General features: G+C 37.7%; 1 protein-coding gene across 2 annotated transcripts in view; it reads right to left on the bottom strand.

The window, feature by feature from the left end:
* astn2 (astrotactin 2) overlaps positions 1-18,574 on the bottom strand; it is a 288,974-nt gene that overhangs the window by 115,632 nt on the left and 154,768 nt on the right. Inside the window, exons 1-2 of one of the 2 annotated variants that reach the window (XM_026173681.1) lie at positions 10,459-10,796; positions 4,968-5,118 (exon numbers count right to left, since the gene is read on the bottom strand). In XM_026173681.1, coding sequence (XP_026029466.1) covers positions 4,968-5,108 — 141 coding nt within the window. In that variant the 5' untranslated portion in view covers positions 5,109-5,118; positions 10,459-10,796. Of the gene's footprint in view, positions 1-4,967; positions 5,119-10,458; positions 10,797-18,574 lie in introns of those variants that run through there. The other variant, XM_026173680.1, reaches the window with a different exon arrangement.

Here is an 18,574-nt window from a genome sequence, read left to right as displayed (position 1 = left end):
GCCAGCATACTCACCGGACATGTCACCCATTGAGCATGTTTGGGATGTGCTTGACCGGCGTATACGACAGCGTGTACCAGTTCCCACGAATATCCAACAACCTCGCACAGCCATTGAAGTGGAGTGGACCAACATTCCACAGGCCACAATTGACAATCTGATAGACTCCATGCGACGATGTGTTGCACTGCATGAGGCAAATGGTGGTCACACCAGATACTGACCGGTTCTGGGTCCCCAGACCCCCAATAGCACAAAAAACTGCACATTCCAGGGTGGCCTTTTGTTGTGGGCAGTCTGAGGTACACCTGTGCACTACTCATGATGTCAGATCAGCATCCTGATGTGGCACACCTGTGAGGTGGGATGGATTATCTCAATATAGCAGATGTGCCCACTACCACACATTTGGACTGATTTGTGACCACTGTTTGGGAGGGATGGTTATATTGTGTATCTGGAATGAATTTTAGGTCTCTACGTCCATCCCATGGGGAATGGGAGCAGTAACAAAGGTGTTGCGTTTATATTTTTGTTGAGTGTATATCTGAACGAAATGAATGCTTTAAACCAAGAAACACCAAAATGCAGATGTAATGAGGTGCAATGAGCTGCACTTGGCAGAACAGGGGGAAACTACGTGATGTTCGTTTGTAAGGAACACAGATTAGTAGGGGCATACATGGGATTTTGAGAGTTTTCATGAGTGTTGTGTTTGGGCAGACATGCCTTTTATCCTCTCTGTTAACTGATGTAAACTAGAGGCTGGCAAGCATAAATATGGGTCCACACTGACAAGGCATCATTTAAGTCTTGATTTTTCGAGTGTGCCACATCTTTTAATAAACTCTTGCATTCAGGGACAGTATAGAAGTTAAAATTACATCGGAGACAACAATATCTGTCTTCTGTAAACAACACACGTATGACAGGCCAAAATGAAAATGTGAATTTATTGCTGCTTGAAGCTAAAAGGCAAAAATACATCTTTGCCAACACTACATTCAAGCAACTTTACCAGAGATGTCCCAAAAGAGACATTATCTCAGGAAAAATATGCCACTAATATCCCTCCATCTGTTCAGTGTACGAGTATTACCATTGGAAGGACATATACTGTAGCAGAATATGGCAATGTGCTACAAAGAAAAAAAAAAAGAAGCACTGTATCATTATCAGATGTCAAATTTAAAGCATGAAAATGGCCAATTACCAAAAGAAAGCCATGGTTACAGAGATAACGACTTGATTTTTTTTAAAAAGGAAATGGATATAATATATTCATCTATCCTAGGAATACCAGGTAAAATAAAAGTGACCAGCTCTTTCCCATTAGAGACCCGTCACTGGTGGAATGATTTGCCTGTGGACATCAGAATGGCAAATTCTTTATTGCCTTTTAAATCCCTGCATAAAACATACATTAAAATCAAAGAGCTTTTATTTCATCATCCCTGTCTTTTTTCCCCCAGGGATCAATAAAGTATTCTGATTCTGATTTTTTCCCTAATGCCTCTTATACGATCATTGGTTAGTTTGCACAGGTGTACTTTGAATTCCTATTTAAATGAACAATAACTTAACCAAGCAGAATAAATTAATTTCCCCCCCACTTCTCTTTTTTTCCTACAATTAAGTCATAACAAATATGCAATAAAATGGCTTTAAAGTGAACAGCTTGTGATTCTTAAGACAAGTGATAAAAAAGGAAGCGAGTGACATCCTGTCTTTCTAAGAATCTGTAGAAAGTGAACACAGTCAAAATGGAATAACAGATATCTCCAGAACGTACACACTGGGGCTGACTAGAATTTAATTCATTGCAAATGCATTTCAGCTGTCTTAAGAGCAGCAGACAGCCTTAAGGGACTGGCTCTGAAAATGGATTTTAAGCCTTCCGTGTGACATGTTGGTGCTCTGTGTTAGCACCCATTCTGACAAGGGTGGTTAAAATTACACCAACCCAGGAGAGTAAGAAAAGCAAATAATACTGCCGTGTCTGTGATTCTCTGAGTTAATCTCTGAAGACTAGAGGGTTTTGTCAGTGTTTTTGTCTGAGTATTAATCACACAGAGGCGTGAGACCGTTTGGAATCATTTCAGAGTATTTTTTTTTCTATCTAGCTTTTGAAAATGTGAGTTGAAAAGAAGTCTTCTCAAGCTGACTAACCCTTTAACTGATAGCCAGATTTTTTTTAAAAAGAAAAAAGAAGGTTGAATTATACCGCACAGAGGAAAACAACTGCTGCTCACAATAGAATTTTGTTTGACTCATCAGAAATAAATCATAATCTTGTTATTTGGCGATTACTGAATGCTGACCAGTTTCAACTAAACTCAAAGCCCAAAGGAGCAAAAGCATAACTGTGATCAATGTAAAACAAATTATGCTATCCCAGTTTAACAATTAAAGGAAGAAAGACAAAAAGTTAGGAACTAAAATATGCAAAGCTGTGACTTAAAAAAAACATAATGCTGATCATGTAGACTTCTTGTAGTGTGGTCCGGTCTTATATCTACTAGCCATTTGACATATGCGATGGTGTTGGAGATGCCTATTTCTTCCAGTATTGCTGAGTCACAGTTCTAGTTGGTCTACCCTTATGCCTTGTTCACCTTAAAGTAAAACTTACACCTTTTGAAATGCGCTGGTATGTGTATGTTTAACACAGCATTTACGTTGATGGTGAATGATCTCTGTTTGGTACTTTTTCACTTTTTAACTGGCGGTTACTTACCGAGTGTTTTTCAGACAAGTCGCCATCTTCCATGCAAGCATCGGCTGAATGTACCAATATGCTATTAACCAAAGAAATTTTCTGCTAACCTTTGTTATAATGAGCTGTTAATTTAGTTATTGTTGGCTTCCTCCAGCTTAAACTAGTCTGGCCATTTCCCCCTGACCGCTGGCTTCAACAAGCAGATTTTGCCCAGAGTACTTCCGCTTAAGATGGATGGAAAAATTCCAGTAAATCAACAGTTTCTGAAATACTCGGACCAGCCAGTCTGGCACCAATAATCATTACCACATTCTAAGTCACTTAAATCAACTTTCTTTCTCACTCTGATGCTTAATTTCAACTTCAGCAGTCTTGACCAAGTTTAGTGTATATGCATATACAATCTACGGCTGCCATAGATGCAGCATCAGCTGCTAATGTTGTGGGTGGAGTGGGTTTATTAATATGGATTCATTGTCAGAGTAACCAAATTAGTGGTAAACTGTAGGGAAAAACTGGCAAAGGGGGTGGGAGAATAACTTGATTTATGTAGAAACATGTTCATTAAAGTGCTGAAGTCTTCTTCTGCCTTGGTGAAGTCTGCCAGCCATGGTGTACATTGCTCCTTAATGACAGTGCCATGAATCAGTTTTTTTGTCATTCATCATTCGTAATCAGTGCCAGACAAATTACTGCAGGTTGTGTAATCACTGTATAATAAATGTAGCAAAAGTGTCACTAACAAGGTTTTAATGAATACTGTAAACAGAATTTTTTGTTGGAGTAGCAACTGTATGTTTCTTTCAGTTGAAAGAAGAGGAAAGGTAAACAAGAAAACTGCTCTATACTGTTTGTCTCTATTCGACAAAAACAACCAAAAGACCTGTCGATTTATAGCCCCATCCAAGCTCTTAATGACTCACAACACCAGCCTCCAGCAATTGAGACGGCTCATCAGTTTAATTACTTTACAACTTGGGTCCACCCCTTTCTGTCTAAAACCTGGCACTGGAAGCATTGCCCTGCTCTTGTTAGTATTCCACAAGAAATTCACTTTTGCACTGCACTTTACAACGCTACATGTAAAATGTGACTAAGGCTTAAGAAGCAGAAAGGATGAATGGAAGACGGCGCCAACAACAAATTCATTCACTATCTATTCATATTCAATTTAAAAGTATAGCAGTGGTATGGAAAAGGGCTTAAAGAAGTAAAATGCAGATACTACAGGACCATTTCTTGATTGCTCCAGTTGTGATTGTCATTACAGTAAACAGATTTCCTGATTTTATGTTAGTCTTTTATGAATTTTATGAATTACTTGGACACATCATGTTAGCAAAGTGATATAAATACATTGATGGTAAGTCACATTGTTAGAAAAGAAACTTATAGAAGTGATGACTGTTACCTTTAAAATTCTTAATGAGCATTTTTAGTAGGGAAAAGCTATATAAAAAGTTATATTATCTATTTTTATTGGTGGGATGCTCTACTGGTCCATCGTGGTGAAACGAGAGCTGAGCGTAAGAGTGAAGCTCTCAAGTTACTGGTTGATCTACGTCCCTACCCTCACCTTTGGTCATGAGCTGTGGGTAGTGACCGAAAGAATGAGATTGAGGATACAAGCGGCAGAAATGAGCTTCCTCCGAAGGGTGGCTGGCCTCTCCCTTAGATATAGGGTGAAGAGTTCGGCCATCCAGGAGGGGCTCAGAGTAGAGCCGCTGCTCCTCCACATCGAAAGGAGCCAGTTTAGGTGGTTCAGGTTTCTGACAAGGATGCCTCCTGGGCGCCTCCTGGGTGAGGTGTTCCAGGCATGTCGGACCAGGGGAAGGCGCTGGTGCAGACCCAGGACACGCTGGAGAGATATCTCTCGGCTGGCCTGGGAACACCAAGGCCAGCTGAAAGAAGTGGCCGGGGAGAGGGAGGTCTGGACTTTTCTGCTTAGGCTGCTGCCCCCGCGACCCGGCCCCGGATAAGCAGAAGAAGATGGATGGATGGATGGATGGATGGATGGATGGATGGTTTTTTATTTCATTTCATTTGTTGGCAGTTTGAAGGCTGATCTATATAGTTTCTCACTCTCTCTTGATTCACACTCCAAAATATGAAAGTGTTGGAGATATCACAGTTATATACAGTATAAAACACATGGAAAATGAGAAGGATTAATATTTGCATGAATGCATAAACGAAGGCTTGAATGTAGCATTAATAGTGTAGTGCAAGTCTACTACCATCTGCTTACCATGCACCCAGATGAGTCTAACTGTCGATCAGACACACACTTGAAATTCTTTTTGCAGCCACCATTATCTTTAGAGCAGTCACGGGCAGGTCCAAAAGATGCCAGTAGGTCCTCTACATTTTCAAAGTATGTGGACATCATGGCCTCTTCCCTGAAATTGAAGAAAGTAAGGGTTACAAGAAGAAAGTTCAGTTATCGTTGCGTATGTTTTAACACTACAAATTGTTTTATTATTATTAGTCCTTTATTTATCCAGGTAAAAAATCTCATTTCCAAGAGAGACCTGGCATCATGGCAACAAACGTAAAAAAAAAATTAATAAAATAAAATAAAATTCAAATGAAAATTTATTTTATAAAATTATACTTCTCTCCTATTTTTCCACAATCAACTATAAATGCCATTATTGCAAAATGGAAGCATTTAGGAACCACAACAACTCAACCACACAGTGGCAGACCATGTAAAATCACAGGGCAGGGTTGAAACACTCTGCTTGTTCCAAATCGCCTCCAGCATTAACATCAGCAGAAAAACTGAGCGCCTGGAGCTTCATGGCATTGGTTTCCATGTCTTCTGTAGGTGTAATATGTAGGCGGCCCAGTACTTCTGTCCATATAATGTACCTGGGGCACTCTACCAGGTGAAGTACAGGACCACCGCTCTAACCTAATCACACAATTATTAGATATTTCACTCACAACCAGAAATGTCGAAAGATTTAAAAGATGGCCAAAGTAAGCAAGTTTTATCCACTGTATGCTATAAATGTCTGACATGCAGACAGACAGACATTTCCATTCTTACAGAAATGCCACTACCACGTTAACAAAACTAAAAAAAAAAAAACTCAAGTATGTTTTCAGGTCAGTTTGTGATGAAGTCTGACTTGAGATCCCCACATTTGCATATATATATATGTGTCACTGACAGTAGTGCGATCATTTCCACTGCCAAATGTGGCACACCAAAGCTGCAAGCTCATTGCTCTGTGCAGTTTAGCATGCTCCGCCATGCCTATATGCTTTATGTCTACTATCAGAGGAAAAGAAGGGGCAAGCAAACCCCATGTTTTTGTTTGAAAGGAAACAAAGCACTATCTCTTGCAATGGGACCACAGGGACCACAGTGTGTTGTGAGGGTGACTTGACTTTAGAAACAGCAACAAGATTTTGAATGATAGGAAGACAGATGACTTGCTTTAGGAGGAGGATTGTGAAGTAATGTCACTACGGCTATCTTTCTATGTCTTTGCATGTGTATTTAGGCACCATTGAATCAGTAACTGATACATTGATTTTACTGTTCACTGAATTAAAATGTCCAACATAAGCCATCTTTAAAGTGGGTATAAACCATCAAAAAGTAATTTATCTCTTGGAAGTGATAGTGAAAAAAATATGAGAAAAATACTACATTTGACCTTCACAACTTCAAGAGAAAATAAAATGCAAAGCCTCAAAAAAAATCTATGAACGTTCAATGAAAAGCATCTTATTGATGTAAGCGAGAATTTATGGACAAGATATTAGACACAGTCTATCCACCTTTTCACTGAGGCAATATGATTTCTTTTTCATAGCGTCTGCTATCAAGATTTGGAATAACTCTTTCGATTAAGGGACTGTTTAGGTTTAATAACTGTTTTCAATTTAGTTTCACTGTATGCTACATATGGAAAATAATTGGCACATTTTTCTCGTGGTGCAGTACTATGGTTCACTGACTGACACATTGGGACTGTCTACTTTGCAAATTTAAAATGTTTCTGACATAGTGTGGCAGTAGCAAATGACTCGCTGTCCTCGCTGTCACACATACTGAATGTTAAATACAAAACTCTAGCAAAATAGCTCTAATAAGAAACCTGTTTTATCTAAACAGCTTTATCTATTTATTTATTTTTATTTATTATTTATTATATTTATTTTATTTGTTTATTTTATTTATTTTCTATAGGTGAAATCTAAATGTAAGGTATCTTTCCAGCTACATGCTGATCATTTTAATGTTCATATGGGGCGACCATGGTTCAGGTGTTGGGAAGCTCATCTTGTAACCGGAAGGTTGCCGGTTAGATCCCCAGCTCTGTCTGCCTTGGTCGTTGTGTCCTTGGGCAAGACACTTCACCTACCGCCTACTGGTGATGGCCAGAGGGGCCACAGACTGTAGCTACAACTGTAGCTTGCCTCCAGTGTATGAATGTGAGAGTGAATGAATAGTGGAATTGTAAAGCGCTATATAGTCCATTATTATATAATTATGTATACATATGGACCGTTTGATGTGAACTTTTACAGCAGCTGAACGTTTTCACATTTCTTTGTTTACTGGTGGTACATTTTCAGATATTTTGATGCTTATAGTTGTAGATAAGTATTGTAGCCATTGGAAGCAGTAATATCCACTGTCAGTCCTACGCAGCTGTCATTTATTTATAACACAAAGAAAACAAAAAGAAAGTTTAGGAACAGTATTTAAATGTGTTTTTAATTAGTTGACAAAAACACATGGGTTTGCCAAAAATGACTTAATTTGTGCTATAAATTGAGCAAAGCAGTCGACTGCTATGAAGTTTATTTTCTTTTGTCTACCTCGAGTACAAGAACGCCCACACATCCTGGATGCACATTTGAACGGAGGAGGACTCCATTCGAACAAACTTAGATCTCGTTCTTACAACGAAAGGTGCCTGAACTGCATCAACTGTTTCACTGTGGAAGAGTGGGATGTGAAAGCCAAGATATTTAATTGTTATTATCCAGAGAAAGAGCAGCAGGCTTGAAGAGGACCTCAATCTCAACTCTCCACATTGAAAGTTTAATTATTTTGGTAAAAAAAAAGGATTATCAAGTGAGGGACAAAAAAACAAAAACAAATAGAAAGTTAGAGCTTTGCCAAACAGTTCCAATATCTTTGAAGATTATGGTCAGGTTAATTATTTATAGCTACTCCTTACTCCTTCTGGAGGGTTCATCGGGGTGTCCGTTTGGCCTTAGGCACAGGGACTCTGACAAATGATTCTCTGCACACTAATTATATACGCAGATCCATGAAGTCTGAAAACCAACCAGGAAACAAGATGTATTTTTCTCTTTTACACACATTTAGTGTGCTGGAATTACTGAGGAAAAAACTCTGGGACATGATGTCACTAAACGTACTTCACATACCTAAAAGAACCTCACGTTGCCTTTTTGTTCATTTTTTTTTCTTAATCAATCTCTTTCTTAAGAAAAGCAGGGCAATGATTATCTTACAAGAAGGTCCACTGTTCCAGAGCCAAGGACCCTGCAAGTCAAACGGTGGGATCACTGCAACACCTAATCGGCAAAGAGTAGACAGCTGTTGTCATTGAGAAAATGGCAAGGAAGTTCGCCATTACAACATCGACTTTAACGACCCTTTGGGGAAGGTGCCTAATTTAGTGTGTGAAGTTGAGAGGTACCAACAAAATGCAGTTGGGCTCAACATTATTCACAGCTTTGGCTCTGGAACCAACTCCTTGATAGACGGTGGACTCAGTCCTACACAGGAATTGTCCATCGTGAGATTTGCCAGATCGATGTGGGTACTACTGACAAATCACCGGCTGGGTGCTGCACAGTTGGACTTTCTCCAGGTGGATGTGAGGGTCACCATCATGTGGCTGCATAATGCAGAGAGAAGAACTATTACAGCTGTTTGCGCATATGTGCTTATTTTTTGGATGGTAAGTAACAAGGATTTTCATGAACCAAAAATCCAGGCAAACAGTGGAGAAAGAGTTTGCCAAAGTGCAGCAGAAGCTAAATGGTATATTTATTTCATAATATTTTGGATGTTAAAAATTCATTTATGTATATTACAAATACTTAAAACAGCATCAAGAGTGCTATAAAGTTATATGTTACAAATAATTAAAACACTCTTGTTGACAGGGCCTGTTATCCTTGGATTGACGTTTCAGTTTGTAAAGCTTTGACATTTGAAACTGTAGTGGTTGAAGATATCTCTATAGCACTTTTTATGCAAGCATGTAAAGACGAACCTTTTTCCCCATCCACTAGACCCAGTAACCCTTCATTTATGAAATGTAGACCTTGCATAACATCACACTCATCTTTAGTGGGCAGTCTGGATTAAAGGGCATGGTTGGTTATTAATAAAAACTGAATTTGTTGGATGCACATGCCACACTCCTTAGCAGGAAACATGAGTCACCTTGGATACTAAAAGACGCTCTGCTTGTTCGGCTTTTGAGTGAACATGGTGTATATGCCTGAAAAAAGGGCAGTAGGTGCAGATACATGGTTTATTTTGTATACCGAATATATACAAGGTAGGGAAATAGAATTTAAATTTACATCTTTTATGCTTCCATTATGCAGCTCTATCTGCTAAACTGTGCAAAACTTTAGCCAACCCTGATTTATTTATGTTTCACTTGGAAAATAGGAAACAAGTGCAGCAGTTTCTTTATGATTTATTACTTATTGAAACATGGTCAAACATAAATTGGAATGCAGTATATAAGACAAAAATGAATTTGCATAATTCAAGCAAGTTTGAAAGTCAATATTTGGTTTACGCACCTTTATTTTTCAATATATCCTGAACTCTCTTAGCCAAGCTTCTTGTAATTTCTTTAGGTATACAGAAGCAGTTGTAAACACTCACTCCTCTACCTCTCTCATCACTCCATTATACGTGTTGTCAGTGATTTTCCGACCAGTTTGGAATAGTTCAGTCTTTCCTTTTGTTCCTTTTGTTTCACTCCCTTAGCTTCTGGATAGCCACCTTTCCACTGACATCATTTCCTATGAGGCTTCAGTGAACATTGGTGGGTGAATGAGCAGAAGAGGGAGATTGATCTCACGTGTCCTGTGTCAGGTCTTTGCTGGATTGTGTCCTATTTCTTATGGACATCACATTTAGATACTGCTCATTTGCTTTTTTTATGCCTGCGCCTTGCCACAGTTTCAGTTTATAGGTGTTTGGGAAAAACCTCTTTGGCGCAAAAATACCATTTTATGCCTGTAAACTGAGTTATCTTTTTTGTTGATTTGGAACCAAAACTGGTTCATTATGCTCGAATGATTCACAGGCTGGCAATAGGTGGCTTAGCAAACAAACCAACAAGCAAACGAAAAAGACATTCCTGTGAAAATCATCAGGTACTGGACTGAACATGAGTGAAAAAGCAGTCAATGTCCAAAGAAAAATTTCAAAAGATCCTCAGAAAGCCTGGGGAATTATTGATCTGGTTTTGTGGAATCAAAAAGAAATGAGTGGGGCTCAAAACTTTTGCACATCAATTTATAGACACACACACACACACACACACACACACACACACACACACACACACACACACACACACACACACACACACACACACACACACACACACACGATATTCTTTTACACACAGGTACATACAGTGAGGAAAGGATGAGAGGCAACTAAGACAGTTGCTCAATGTCAATGTCAAGTATGTGTAATTGCTCACAGGAGAAGGGTGGGTAGCTCCTTGCTTCTGAGGCCAGAGAAATTTAGTACTGCTACTGTCCTGCGCTAAAATGTAATTAAAAACAAATACAGAAAAGCAAACAAACAAACAAACAACCAAAAAGAGTTTTTCTGAATTAAAAACACCACGTGGCATTCATAGCATCAGTTTCCATAAGGTGCCATTGTATGTAAAAACAAAGAATGATCCTTTAGTGGAAAACACAGAACAGGTTCAGGAAAGCAACAATGTTTTGGTGCAAACAGAAATGTAATTTCTAAAATAAACTTATAAACTCTAAAATGCCACAATAATATATTTGAGGGTCTCGAAAAGCGCTATATAAATGCAATCCATCATCATTATTATTAATAATAATAATAATATTTAGAAAGACAACACATTTTCTGCAGCCAGGTTTATTTAAGATGGAATGAGGTGAAGTGAAAAGCATTCTTGCGATATAAAGTTATTTTTGAAATCATGGAGGGTCAGTCCTCTGCATGAAAGATGAGAGAAACCACCCAGTTTGTTCATAAAATGCAAAATCCATCATCTGTGATAGTACTGGGGAGCATTAGACCTTACAGCATGGCTAAATTGAATATTACCGTGCAGATGATGGTTTTTTTTTTTCCATTGAAGGCCTTGCTTATTTTAGCAAGATCCTGTCAAACTACATTTTATACATACTGCATTGGCTACAGGAATAAAGCAGCCTGGGTGGTAAACTGGTCTGCCTGACAGACAGGCTTGTCAGGCAGAGAACGTGTTAAACAAGTTGATGTTAAAACAGGTGTTTTCCCACCACCCGATTTTTAACAATTGCTAATTATAAATTTAATAGTGTTTCAGTGATTTGTAAATCACTTATATCCATTTCAAAACCATTACCTAATCAAGATCATCTCTTTTGGCATTGTGACTGTTGCCTGACCCAGAAGCCCAATGATTGCAGCTAAACACTGACTAATGTACTTGTTATTAATCTCTCTCTCTGCCTCTTGCTTTTCCTGATGATGAATGACCAGGCGACTCTGCTCAAAGTTAGAGCGCTGCTCCAGCATGATTACAGAGCCCCTTATTGGTCTACCCCTGCACTTGATTAATGCTCTTGCCCTGGCTCTCCACAAATATGCTGACTCTCATCAAGCACTTTCGACATTGAATAGAGTGCATTTTCTTTGGGCTTTCTGTAATCACTGAGGGAAAAATGTAGTCAATGAAAAAAGCAGGTAAACGTAAGTGATAATATAAAGATTGATGCATCAATTGTTTGATTTGACTATGTAGTTGTAAAACATTTTTTGACGTATATTTGGAGAGTGTGGAAGTGAATTTATGTCCGTTTTTCCTGGTCTGAAACTCACAGTTGCAGTTGTATTGAATTATTGGCAATGGCACATTTTGATGGTTCACTTGATCATGCTGAGTGAGATCATTAATCACTAGCTTGAGGTGTCACCAGCTACTATATTATTCCTTATTGACAAAAATCCTATTTTCAAGATCAGTTTAGGGGCCTAAATCATTTTGTATTTAGGTTTCCATGAAACATTTCTGAATACTGACCTCGGTTAAACAAAAATCAGTAGAAATGCGATAACTAGGTAGCTTTAAATTGCAGTAAGTAAGGCAGTGAGTTGGAGAATTGACTTTTAAATATCAACAACTTACAAAAAACAAAAATATGACAACGTGAGAACTGAATAAAAAGAACTGTATGTATTGAATGCATTGAGCTAAATAAAAGGATCAACCTAAATGTCAACGCTAAGTTTTTGATGCGCTAACAAGATCAAACACTCAACTCAGCAGAACAGTGCAAAAAAAATGTTTAGGCTTTGTACATGGATCCCAGATTGAATGTTAATACTATAACATGTGTTTACATTAAACAGAAAGTAGTGATAAAGACAGTCTTTACTAATAGCTAAGTCACCATTTGTGCTTGTTAGTTGGCTCACACAAAGAAGTCCATGTAGATAAATAAATTAGTATTAGCTCTTATTTTATGGCTTTATGAATTATGTGCAATTTCAAAATGTTGCATGTACTGTACTTACACCTTTGGTTCTTGAATAATGAATTTTATACTAATTGATGCTAATAATGAACCAGAGCTAAGAGCAAAGAAATATAGAGAAATATAGTATTGATGTTTGCCAGAAATAATCTTCCTTGCAGCGTCTGGCTTTAAATACCAGGGACTATGTGAAGTTTAAGGGTTAGGGCTAAAGGGAGAAAAACTGAAATACATTTTGATGGTCTTATAGACAGTTTGGTGTAAAATACAATATAAAAACTCCTTTATAGATGAATAACAGAAGAGGTTATTTGCTTTCCCCTTTGAAGTGTGCATCACTTAAAACTACCATGAATATATGTACTGAGAGAGAAATCAGGAAGGCTCTTTAATCTATTTCTGCATCGACACTTTTTGTTGCAGTGTATTGATATGAATGGATGTATCAAACATTCCAGCAACATACTGTATTTTAAATCTTGTGTCATTAAAACTCACATGTGTTTTATTATCAACAGTGGTGGGATATAATCAATTTTCAGTTACTTTACTTGAGTTTATTCTTGTGGAAATTTTTTACTTTTACCTCCTCCATCACTGGAGCTTATCGTACACAAAGGGATGAAAGAGACAAAATTGTTTGACTGATGTATCATTTATAGCGCTACACTAGGGCCAGAATGAATGCAGATGTCTCGAAGTTGTGGTCACAGTACTTCATCATCTTGCTAGTGATAATGAAGAGGACATTTTTATAATTTCAAATGAAATGTTTCTATCACCTTAACAAATATCAGCAAACATACAAACTGTTTGTGTGCAATCTGTCGCACAGTGTGTTGCTAGCTAAAAATACAGCTGCTATATTTCCCTGGGACAGAACGACACATAACTTTACCCAGAGATGGAGAGAGACGTTAGAAAGACAGAACACGAGAGGCAAGAGAGAGTCTGATATGAAGACAGCATAAATACTAAACAATTAGTAGGGGATGTAACATTTACTTACATATTGCTGCCTTCAGTTTATTCACAATGAGCAGTAAACCTCAGAGCAGCAGGAGCACAGGTTAGCTCATCACATTATGCACACAAAAAACTACTGGAGTTACCAACAGAAAATTATTACCTCAGCAAAGGAAGTTATGTTTTTGATAGTGTTTGCCTGTTGATGTGCATGTCATTACGCCTGTAAGCACAGCAGCTCAAAAAATCTTGAATTCTGACAAAAAGGCTGAAGAGTGGTATGATGTTAGCAATGGCTTGCATCCACCAAGATCTTCAAGGTCAACTGATTTATTGGTTGAAAATAAAAAAAAACCCTTCTAACTTGTGTGGTGTGTATTGTTACCTTAAAGAAAGTATAAAGATTTAAAATATATCACAAGGTCAATAAATAGATCGATCTGAAGTTCACAGTGATATAGATATAAAAGATATAAAATGACAATAGGTTTGTAGACTGACAACAACAAGTTGGCATGAGTTGCAATTAAAAGATTATAATCATTTAAATACATAACTTTGATACATATATGGTGTTCTATTAGTATTATTTTTTCAAACATTGAAATTAATGCTGCACATGGATTATAGCCACATAAACAATGATACTCAAAATAATGTGAAATATATTCAAAGGAGTTTCAACAGGACAAACACCTGCACTTTGAACTTGTTTTCACTGCATTACAAACTTCCTAAAATATGTTTAAAAGGTACAAATAAATACTTCCCAGAGAGCGAGCCGCTTTGGTAGAGGTGTGTGTTTCCTTATTGCTTCTTATTGTGAGTTGTGTTTTCCTCACACGAAGCCACTACAACTGAAGATACAACAAACCTTGGGTACTCCCTCCTGCTGAATTCCAGTTTAACACTTGACTATAGTCATTTTGCTGTTTAGGCATAGAGGCAAAGTCATCCTCTACAAAGTAAGGCCGAGAAAATTGAGCTGTTGTTTTTTTAATTTTGCTTCACTGGTTGTGTCCTGCATAACAGATTCAAGATGAGTACATTTTTTAAAAATTACAATTTAGATCGGAATAACATTTGTATTCTGATTTACTAATATTACTTTACTGATAATATATTATCCTAAAATGCAGGCTAGCTTTGTAAAAACAAATAAATAGCTGGTAGAAATGTCCTTTAAAGAGATTCTTGTTACTTTCTTATTTAGAGTACTTTTAAGAGCCTGTACTATTCACTTTAACTTAACAGAGTATCTGAGTAAAGACTGTCTCTATTTTTGCCACTTTTGTGATGAGAAAATGAGAGTAAAATAATAATAATAACAAAAAGTAACAAAACTCCCACCCACACAAATACACACAGAAAAAAAGAACATGCCATTACCTCTGGCCAAGATTGGCCTTGACTTTGCTTATCTGAGGCAGCACTGCTATTCATGCCCTAATTTGCTTACCCATAAGGAACAAAAATGAATTACTCTATGATTTCGATGCTCGCTCCCAAGGATATCCAAAAGTTATTTGTCACTGTATGAAGGAATACAAGAAATAGAAAAATAATAAGCTGGTTTAAAAAAGAGAAAGACACCTAAAGTGATTTAGGATATTATAGCATGAAAAGGTAAGTTCAAGTTGACACTTACCATGACTGTCACTATATACTGCATATATGTATATGCATATATACAGTGTCTGTGAGCTGAATGACAGTGGTAAAATGGAAAATGGAGACGCATACTTTTAAAAGTCAGAGCTACACTACTTTTCACCACTTTCAACATCAACATGTCTATCATGACTAACTGACTACATCAGTGCCTTCACAAGCACTTAAGGAAAGAACATCAGCAAGAAACCCCAAAAGCTCCCATAGGACTTTGTCCCACAAAAATGTTTTGGATAATGAGCTGCCTGCATAATTCATGACAGTGTGACAGGTTGTTTAGTTTCCAGTGGTTATGAAAACTAATCATAAACTAAATACAGCACATCGACTTATTATTCTAGGGGTTATTTCAAAATTAGTCTTGGAACATGGAAAATAATGTTGGATGGCGAGTGTAAATGGTTGTGATTCTATGTGTAAGGGTTAATGTTTAATACTGTATGTCTTAGATATAGCCTAATAGAGTACATCTAGAAGTTAACAACAACAGCTTTCATAGTGAGAGGCAGAATGTGCTTTCGAAAAGCAGCTATAGGTGTAATTTCAGGATGTGAAAATGGCACTTTCATAAAGTCACATTACACCTTAACCTAAATCGAACCCCTGTGCTGCAAAGTAAACAAAAGCTAAGCTCCTGCTCTCTCTGAAGTGTTCAATTTCCAACTAAAATTGTGCTTAACCCACCAAGATCTATTCATCATGCAGTAACAGTGGCACTTAAGTCAAGAAAAACAAAATGCACAAAGGAGATAATTGCTTTAAAATAATTGCTTTTCCTCTTGGCTAAATGGAAAGGCTGATCTTTCACGATTCAATTATGAATATTCAGAATCTGATCTGATCAGCATGTGGCAGAAATATGGCTGTAAACATTTTTTGCTCTACAAAAATATCCTCTTTTTTTTTTACCCCACATCACTGATTATAGCAGTATTTCAAAGTAAATGAAAAACCTGGGCTAATTAATCGAGAAGCATGCTCCCACTTCTGTCAAAATAAGCATGTGTACAATTGCCTTGGGATTTCTGTGCACCTGAGGCAATTTCATAAAGCCTGTGAAAAACAGATTTATGCAGCAATGTATAACATTTGTACTCTGTAATTACTCCAATTTAGAGTTTTAGTATTACAAAACAGTTACTTGAAAATTTGATATCAAAAACAAAACTGCAGAGATGGTTGAAAAAAATCCACCAGTCAGATAAAGTGAACATTTTCTGATGTTTATCAGGTTGTTTTTTTCCATTTATGGGTTGATTTCTGTGGTGCAGTGTTACCTGTGACACTTTCAGCATACAATATATGATACGGCTATAGGAGTTTGAGAAATGCTAGAGTGATCAGACACTTTTTTTATAAGATTAAATGGCTTTTTACAATATTGATGTCATACACATGCATAAGACAAAACAATTATTCAAATGTAAAGCTTCTGAAATTATATAATTAAAAAACAACCAAACAAAAAAAACTTCCTTTTGCAGTGAACTCTGCTGCATTAGCTAATTTTTTTAGTTGGCCATGATACCTTATCAGAGCAACTGAACTGCCACAACAAATTGAGTTTGTAGACCCGTTATCTATACACAGTAAAAATGAAAATAAGCTATTTTAATCTGAGTAAAGTTTTACAATTTAATCATTTAATTTAATAATTTATTAATAATTTTAATACATTTATAATTTTAAATGGCTCAAATAAAAACATTTACCACTGGCAACAAACATAATTTTGTCAGTCAAACAAACTTTCCTACATAGTTGCCCTGATATACTTTTTCAAAGCTGTGTAACAAAGACTTGTAAATTGTAGCCACCGAAGAATAACTTTCCCTTGAGGGTTAGGGTTAAGGTTAGAATTAGCATCATGCATGTGTGCTTCCTTTCAAGTGTACATGTATGTATATGCACTTGCAAGCATCTGCACAGACAGCACACTAACACAATGCTAGCCAAGAAGCCAGAGTGACGTTGTTAGTGAAACCTGAGCTGACGTACACATTTTCACCAGCCTAGCATGCTTTAACTACTTATCAGAGGTTCCACATTGGTGTCATATTATGAGATGATGGAACCAAAATGTGAACTGCAGACATTTTAGTTTCACAATCGTCAAAAGCATAAGAACCCGGTGTGTGAAGTGACAAATGTTACTTCAAATGTTTTGAATGGCTAAGGGATCATGAATACTAAAGATGTGATATTTGATTTTATTTAAATTCATTTTGATAAGCAAATTGAAGCTCAGAAGGGGTTCAAATGTGTTCAAGAATTATCCAACCATCCATTCTCTCCCACTTATCCATTTCAGGGTGATGGTGCTGGAGCCTATCCCACCTACCTGTCCCACCCTCGACAGCTTGCCAGCCTGTGACAGGTAATCGAGAATTAATTCAACAATACTATATAACTACAGTGGGGCAAAAAAGTATTTAGTCAGCCACCGATTGTGCAAGTTCCCCCACTTAAAATGATGACAGAGGTCAGTAATTTGCACCAGAGGTACACTTCAACTCTGAGAGACAGAATGTGAAAAAAAAAATCCATGAATCCACATGGTAGGATTTGTAAAGAATTTATTCGTAAATCAGGGTGGAAAATAAGTATTTGGTCACCTCAAACAAGGAAAATCTCTGGCTCTCACAGACCTGTAACGTCTTCTGTAAGAAGCTTTTCTGTCCCCCACTCGTTACCTGTATGAATGGCACCTGTTTGAACTCATCATCTGTATAAAAGACACCTGTCCACAGCCTCAAACAGTCAGACTCCAAACTCCGCCATGGCCAAGACCAAAGAGCTTTCGAAGGACACCAGGAAAAGTATTGTAGACCTGCACCAGACTCGGAAGAGTGAATCTACAATAGGCAAGCAGCTTGGTGTGAAAAAATCAACTGTGGGAGCAATCATCAGAAAATGGAAGACATACAAGACCACTGATAATCTCCCTCGATCTGGGGCTCCACGCAAGATCTCATCCCGTGGGGTCAAAATGATCATGAGAACGGTGAGCAAAGATCCCAGAACCACACGGGGGGACGTGGTGAATGACCTGCAGAGAGCTGGGACCAAAGTAACAAAGGTCACCATCAGTAACACACTACAACGGCAGGGAATCAAATCCCGCAGTGCCAGACGTGTTCCGCTGCTGAAGCCAGTGCATGTCCAGGCCCGTCTGAAGTTTGCCAGAGAGCACATGGATGATACAGCAGAGGATTGGGAGAATGTCATGTGGTCAGATGAAACCAAAGTAGAACTTTTTGGTATAAACTCAACTCGTCGTGTTTGGAGGAAGAAGAATACTGAGTTGCATCCCAAGAAGAGCTTTCTTGAGCTCTCAGCGAAGGCGGTCGCACTTTCTCCTCTCCTCCTCACCCTTATCTTCCCTGCTTCGCCTCTATGTCCTTGTCTTGTCTTGTGTGAATTTACTTTCCCTGGAACAGTCTCTCACTGTCG

This window comes from Astatotilapia calliptera, chromosome 7 (genome assembly GCF_900246225.1).
Source record: "Astatotilapia calliptera chromosome 7, fAstCal1.2, whole genome shotgun sequence".
Lineage (NCBI taxonomy): Eukaryota > Metazoa > Chordata > Actinopteri > Cichliformes > Cichlidae > Astatotilapia > Astatotilapia calliptera.
Note: the sequence above shows the minus strand (reverse complement) of the source record. Positions and strands in the feature narration are given on the sequence as shown.